Below are 8,102 nucleotides of genomic sequence, written 5' to 3'. Positions count from 1 at the left end.
ACAGGTTAAAATTCTTATATTTAATATCTATTCCTAATATTTCTCCTATTGTGCGTAGACCCTTAAGAACAAGACTTCTTGGTTATAACCGACGCGCGCATGCGCAAACTTTCATTCAATGTGCAATGCCACTGCGCATTGAATGAATAACCGCGGACGTTTTTTGACCTACCCCCACCACGCTAGTTTACTCTCCTGGTTCTAGTCTTCTTGGAAAGCATAGGGCATAGAAACGCAACAAATCCTGACGTCACTTTTTACTGGCGAGAATGGGAACACTTCTCCAGTCAGTAAGATGACGTCACCCTAGTAATATTATTTTACTGACTGACAAAGGGACTATGGGAAGATAGCCATAGTAGAGACCCTCTAACAGAGACTGGCCATCAGGGGGCCACTTTTGATTGGTCCGCCATTTCCTAGCGATTCCCGCTCGTATTGAAATTTCAATTACTGCATTTACTTGGAATATAAATAGTATGTAATGATAAATATTATAGAAATATTAAAACCGTGCTTTTTACATCAATATAAATAATATACGTCAAATAAAAAAAAACATGTCAAGTTTTATCGTCAGTTATATACATCTTTATCTTTAAATAACTTTGTTATAATAGCTGTTTTTTGACATTTATGATTTGATTTTTGACTTTGTTATTAAATTTTAAACATTGACTCTTATATTGTCTTCGTTCTTCTTGTTTATACGTTAAATAATTTCTATATTTAATATTCTCTTTTTCTTAATTCTATTAAATCTTTTTCAAATAAAATTAAAGTAAGGTTAGGAAATCAGTGACAAAAGTACAAACACTTGACATTTGTAAAATTTATTTAAAAAAGGTGTGGTACTGCCAATGATTTACTGTCATATCTTCTATTAATATTAGTATTTTTCTTACTTAATGTTCTTAATTTGAATACGACAAACTTTCTAATAATTTTAGGAAACAATTGATAATTTAAAACATGTTTAGCCGTAACCTTACTAAAGACAGATATTAAATAATTTTTCCAAAATTGTGCAGTACAACCACTCATTTTTATTGTTATTATTTTGTACTGAGCAAAAACCACGAACACAACCTTGAATCAACTCAAATCAACTTGAATAAACGATCACATACGAACGCACATATTCGTGTGAGTGAAAGAGTGGAATGGTCTATATTTCTCTCTCACTTGTAGGATTTCGCTAGGAAATGCCGTACTCGCCTGATGGCCAGTCTCTGTTAGGGTGATTTTACATGCAGCGCGGAACGCGGTACGCGGTAGGCGGTAAAGTAACCAGGAACCGCGGCGGCAAGCCGCGGTACGCGGTGAAGTAACTATAAGGTAATTAACCTGAAAAGTTAACGCAAATTTCTTCCAAGTAGCCAATAAAGCGCATGGTAATTATTAGATTTAATCGATTTAATAATGTTATCATGGCCATCAACATTATATCTGCAGTCTCCATGACAAAAACAGTCTTTAATTAATGCGAAAATCGTTTTTTTTCCTACCAAACTCCGAACTCCGAAATTATTTCTCTTTACTTGGCAGTATACACAGTATATACCTGTGTTAATTTCTAGTTATGCACCCAGCCGACCGAGCCGATGCCGACCATGTCGTTATCATTCCGCCTTTCTTTTTTCCTACTATTAGGGCGGGTTCACACCTTGACGGAAAAACGGAAAGCGGAAAAGCAGTAGCCAATCAGGTAGTCGATTTTCTGTTAGTTTTGTACTATATACTACCAGCACGAGTTTTGATCGGTTAACTGCTCTTCCGCTTTCCGCTTTTCCGTCAAGGTGTGAACCCTCCCTTACATGGAACGCGGAAAGGCGGCACGGTATAGTGACAAGTTCACATTTGTATGCATTTTCTTAAATGTATTAACTTATTTCTATGCACATTTTATCAATAATCTTATTTTTTCAACGAATCTGCTTAATAATTGCATTTAAATCTATTAATTTCATTAAAAAGTGCATAGTAACGTCAACTTGTCACTAGTCCGTGCCGCTTTTCCGCGCAGTTTTGGCTCCATGTAATAATAGGAGAAAATTAGCGCGGCTTACCGCGCGCGGTTCCTAGTTACTTTACCGCCTACCGCGTTCCGCGCTGCATGTAAAATCACCCTTAGAGGGTCTCTAAGCCATAGTAATGTGAGTTTGTCACTAGCCTGTGCCGCAAACCGCGCTCCATGTAATCGCACCCTGATTATAGGATCTCTAGTGGTGGTCGAAATAAATAGAAGCGTTTTTTCATTATGCAACCAGAAGCAACCACGGCTCTAACTTCGTTTTCAGAGATCAAATGACAAATATTAGTCGAAAAAACGCCATAGATCATAGAGGTCATACAATAAACTTGGACATCTGTCAACATAACCCCATAGAAACATTAGTCGATTTGTGTCTGCATCATAAAGTTATTCTCGATTGAAAATGTCAGTTTACGAGCTAAATTCTCGTTATTTGCGAGAGGTTTTAATTTTCTGCTTTAATGTGAAAAAATCTGCGGCTGAGGCTCATCGAATGCTCTCAAATACTTATGGTAAAGTACACAAATAACCAGAGTTGTGCGCGTTACCTCAAAAAAGTAACGCGTTATCGTTACTTTTTGAAAAAAGTAACTCGTTACCGTTACTCGTTACCAATTTCGAAAAGTAACGCGTTACCGTTACTTAAAATGTAATGATTCGTTACTTTTTTTTTTGTTCGGATATTCATTTCTACATTTTCATGACAATTTTTTCATTAAATGTTTTCATTAAAAAAACTATATTAAAAATCAAGAAATAAAATGATTCCCGAAAGCGATAATCTTTTTATAAAAGTTAAACAATTTTTTAGCAAATAATAAAAGAGGATACCTTTATATTCTCCTTTACTATTATATGTATAATATGTGCTGAAAATGAATGAAAAATCTAATCCAATGCTGAAATGTACCATAAGTTTCCAGAATGCACGTGATCAGCGCGCGCTATTGGCGCGCAATCAGTGCGATCTATTGAACAGGAAACTAAAAATAGGAAACTAAAGTAACGGTAAAAGTAACGACTAAATTCGTTACCGTTACTGTAAAAATGTAACGATGTTACTGTTATCGTTACAGACAGAAAAAAGTAACGATCGTTACTGAAAAAGGTAACGAAAATGGTAACGCCGTTACAACTAACGCGTTACTTCCCAACCCTGCAAATAACCTGTGTTGGTTTGCATCGACATTTGACAGTTACTTGATTTAATTATTGGAATCTTGGATCAAGATCAAGATCTAGTATAAAATTACCATATTGATTTATGTAACATTTATTATTAATTTAAACGATCTTATGCTACGAAAGTATACAGATGTCATTTTAAGTGTTTTAAGGGGATCCTAAAGCCTCCTGTATTACCGACTAAATCGTATAATTTTTGTATCGTAAATACTTTTTTAGTCAATCACAGATTCGAAAATCCTTTTACAGAATTAAAGTATACGCATTAATACGTGCCTGTGAGGTAGAATCTATGCTGAAAACGATAAAAAAAAATGCATGAAGAAATAGCGTGGAGTTCTTAAAATTAGATTTAGATGTCTAATTAAAACATAATAACGATACAAAAATCTGCGTATACTCGTATGTGTGGCGTGCGTGAGTAAAATATTGATGTAGTGATGTGTCAATGACACGTAATCGTCTGTGTGTAAGATGTCTTAAGGATCCTCTTAAAGCCTTAATTTGTCTTCTTCCACATACTTTTCCAATAAATTAAAGTAACAAAAAATGTATTATAAGAATATCACTTATTACTTACTTACTTTATTACTTAGGTATACTGAGATACTATTTCTGGAAACTGTAGAGCATAATTATATTTTTTTTCAAATTCCTGAGTTTTTGTACGATTAGATTTAACAGCTAAAATATTTATTATATTTGTCGTAAGTTCTACAGGCTTAAGTGAACCAAAAAAATCCGTTACCGGTACTTTATCTGGATCCCTTCTAAACAAATCTCTTCTTACACCTACTGTAGATAGACAATAATCTCTTGGGCATACTTTCAACTAAAAAATATTAATCTAGGTTAATCAATACATGATAAGAAAAAAAGTTATTTTGATATAACATTATAATAAGATACTTACAAATTCACCTAATGTTTTAATGCTAGATGGTTCTACTTTTTCCAAAAAGTTTAATGCATAATAAGTGTATCGATCTATAATGTAAACACCAATGGCTGGATCTACGTGATGCTACAAACGATATGACATGTTAGATATTACATTGATGGCTGTAGTATAAATCATTACAGTGGCGTAGCCAAGAGGGGACTGTGGGGGCTGCAGCCCTCCCAAAATTCTGAATAATTTCAATAATTTTATAAGAATGTGCAAAAATTGTTGAGCCATAAATATCAATTTGTTTTGAGAGAGGAATTAAATCCTGTTGATAGTTCTCATATTGAATTTAATTGCAAAAATATAATTTATTATATATTAAAAATATATTTGTTGATTTCCTTTGTATTTGGCATGTAAACAAAAATTCGATAAATTATATGGAAAAAAATGTTGCTAGTACAATCGCAAAAAGGCGTTGAGAGAATGGTAGCACTTCAACTCGTGAAATCTTAGCCGAATATAAATATTTATTATTCAAATTTTTACACTATAATCTTTGACATATTCTGCGACTTTAGAGCTATTTCAATATTTTCGAAGCACTTTACAACAAAATGGTGGATTTTTAATATTTTGTCGAGTTTAGTAAATCTTTTCTTCAAATGTTAGTGTTGTGTTACAAATTTTCGAATTAAAATTTTTCATCAGGAGACGTGGTAGTGTCTCCGGCCATGTTCAAAAACTGAAAGACACTACAAGTTTCTTATCCCGAGCCATCAAAGTTCATTTTTCGGGGGTGCATAACTACTAAAATATAAAAAATTTTTATTCGAACGTTATATGTCCTAAAAGGCGGCATCGTCACGAGTAATTTGAACTAAAAAAAATTTTAAATCGGTCAAACCGTTCTGGAGATACAAGCGATCGAAAAGTAGTAATTTTAATAAAAAGTTAAAAAACGTCTTCTCCTATTTCTCTGTTCGCATTCAAGGCCGTATTAAAACTTTCTAAAGCGGTGTCTACAATGAGATCTTAAAACCTAAGATTTAAGCTTTAAGCCGTAATTTGTGACGTCATTTCTGTCCGTAAGGCTTTCCCGCCAGTACTTAAGCTATAACTTTAATCCTTAAGCGAATTGGCGAAATTTCATTTCTTAGTGCTAAAATCTTACGGTTTAAAGCCGAGTGGGATCATAGATATTTATATAACACTAGATCGCTAACTTGGCTCTAGTACATGATTCTGAAAAGTATGTACTAAACCCATGTCACATGTCCGTGACATTGGCACGTTACCAGGTCCGGATTAAAAAGTTGAGGGGCCCGGGGCTATTTAACTTTAGGGGGTTTGCGACTTACCTATGAAATATTACCTCCTGATTCTCTTTTTCACTTAAACGGCGGCAACTTTTAACACGACAAGATAATGGCATTGTAAATTTTACAAAATCATACACGAACGAACATTACACGTACGTATATCGCCTATGTATCCTTACCGCGGCCATGACACAATAGTCACTACGTGACCGTTTTATTCTGACGTCACGCTTCGTAATACATAAATTTTGGAATCAATTTTTATGCACGGTACATAGTTAGCGATCTAGTGTTATATAAATATCTATGAGTGGGATACAATAACCTGTAAAAACTGTTAGGAAACGATAATCTGTAAATATATGTTGACGGCGACTGACAGGCTTGCACAAGTTGCACGATGGATAGCACGATTATAGCTGTATATCTGAATTTCACTCTGAGAAACGTTCTGATTTTAGGTTAAGACTTTAAGATCGTTGATTTAAGTCATAGGCCGGTATTCATAGTCAGTTCTTATATTCAAGACCGTCTTAAGTTCAGTCTTGAAGAGTTACGAACCAATCGGAGGGTCGCTTTAGCACCTTAAGACATTACTTAAAACAGTCTTCAAATAAGAACTGACTATGAATACCGGCCATAGACTTAACATTTTTATTGTGGACACTATGAGCCGTATTCATAGTCCGAGCTCAAATCAGTACTTAAGACTGTCTTGGCAAAGAACGCCTTATTCAATCAAGATTATCTCAATAGTAGTAGATTTCATAGTCGCGAATTAAGACGATCTTGGCGAAGAAGTTCTTGCCGAAATTTTTCTTATTTAAAATAAGATCATCTTCGCGAAGTTATGCTTAAGGTAATACTTATTTATAATTCGGTTGTTTCCGTGATATTTCCTATGAATCCTCCAATGGAAACATTGCATACGTTGAGCTAAACAGAACAAACTTAATATATTATCGCGTTGTATTGTGTTCTGTTGCATCGTGTCAACGAAAACTACTTTAATTAGTATAATATTTTTCTATATCAAAAATTGAAAAAGAAATATTAAAGTATAAAATGTTAATTACAGAACAACGATATATCCGGAGATCGCTAGTTTTTATAAAATTATTTGCTGAAATCAGCGAATTCAAGTACTTGTATTTATTGTTGTAACCTCAGCAGTAAACTCGAGAATGTCGACTGTCTAACAAAATTTGTTATCTTGAATCTCTCGTGCAATATAAAAATTAATTCTAGTAATACAAATATAAGAAGGGCAAAGAGCCAAGTAAATTTATCGAATAATATAATTTAATAAGATATTTAAAAATTCTAAATTGACAGACGTTTCGACTCCGATCGGGTTATTTTCAATGTTACAAATTATTAGAATTAAAAAATGAATAACAATTATTTAAGAATCTAATTCGTGTTCTTATATTTACATTTAATTTTACTAAATTACATAATACTTTTAAATATTGACAACTTTCATGACCAAATTGTTTTATACATATAAGAGCCTTTTCTTTATTTATTTTATTCACGCGGGCGAAAATATGCGTTATAGTTATAAATATACACGATTTAACTTTACATTTTCTTATATTAGAAATGAGTTTGGTCATGAAAGTTGTCAATATTTAAAAGAATTATGTAATTTAGTAAAATTAAATGTAAATATAAGAACACGAATTAGATTCTTAAATAATTGCCTGTTATTCATTTTAAAATTCTAGATAATAATTTGTAACATTGAAAATGACCCGATCGGAGTCGAAACGTCTGTCAATTTGTAATTTTTAAGGATCTTATTGAATTATATTGTTCGATAAATTTACTTGGCTCCTTGCTCTTCTTATATTTGTATTGTTTTATACATATAGAGCCTTTTCTTTATTTATTTTAATTCTAGTAAATCCCAAGAATTGATTTTTATACCAGAAGGTTTGCGGGTTATCGCCGTGTCTCTCTTCATTATTAATGCCTTAATTAGGCACTTCTGGTATAATTGAAGAACATACCCGTGAAAGTCTCAAAAGCGTAATTGATTTTTATGTTTCTTACACTGCGAGAGAATCAGGATAATAAACTTCGTTAGAACAGCTACAGTGTATGAAATACTATAGATGCAGAAGAAAACCTGCGTATGGAACGAATAAAATAAATTATAAAGCAGGAGCAGCAACTCGCAGATATCAAATTGCAACATGATGAAAAAATTGTTAAAATTAAAGAAAATCATTTAGAGGAAATTAATCAATTAGAGTTAAGTAATTTAAAATACATAATATTCAAAAACCGAATTAAGGATTTTGGAGCATGATTTAAAAATAAAAGAGAATATGTAGAGAATAGTAGATAATTAGCAGAGAAGCAGTTTTAACAGAAGTTCTATTTGTTTTATTAAGTATTAATAGAGTTTACTCTACAATAAAATATTTGTGTTCTGTTTATTTTATTAATTCTATTTGTTTTATTAAGTCTTAATAATTTCAAATAACAAGAATAATCAGGCTAATGAGAGCTATTCAGCGGTTATTGGTGCGATCATATATAAGATATGTTAGAGTGTGAATATTATATACCACGTAAGTAGTTCCCCCCCTTGCGCGCCGAACATTTCGTCGAACTTAAAACGCAAATCTAATTAACTACCGTAGTAATATCACAAATTTTT

The 8,102-nt window shown here is 32.8% G+C and overlaps 1 protein-coding gene across 3 annotated transcripts in view; it reads right to left on the bottom strand.

Moving 5' to 3' along the window:
- Positions 1-8,102, bottom strand: part of LOC108777237 (Phosphatidylinositol glycan anchor biosynthesis class K) — a 20,653-nt gene that overhangs the window by 6,389 nt on the left and 6,162 nt on the right. For all 3 annotated transcript variants that reach the window (XM_018544067.1, XM_018544069.1, XM_018544068.1), the window contains exons 3-4: positions 4,134-4,244; positions 3,969-4,052 (exon numbers count right to left, since the gene is read on the bottom strand). In XM_018544067.1, coding sequence (XP_018399569.1) covers positions 3,969-4,052; positions 4,134-4,244 — 195 coding nt within the window. The remainder of the gene's footprint in view (positions 1-3,968; positions 4,053-4,133; positions 4,245-8,102) is intronic.

This window comes from Cyphomyrmex costatus, unplaced genomic scaffold (genome assembly GCF_001594065.2).
Source record: "Cyphomyrmex costatus isolate MS0001 unplaced genomic scaffold, Ccosl1.0 scaffold416, whole genome shotgun sequence".
Taxonomy (NCBI): Eukaryota; Metazoa; Arthropoda; class Insecta; order Hymenoptera; family Formicidae; genus Cyphomyrmex; species Cyphomyrmex costatus.
The sequence above is the reverse complement of the archived record's forward strand: the minus strand, read 5'-3'. Positions and strand labels throughout refer to the sequence as shown.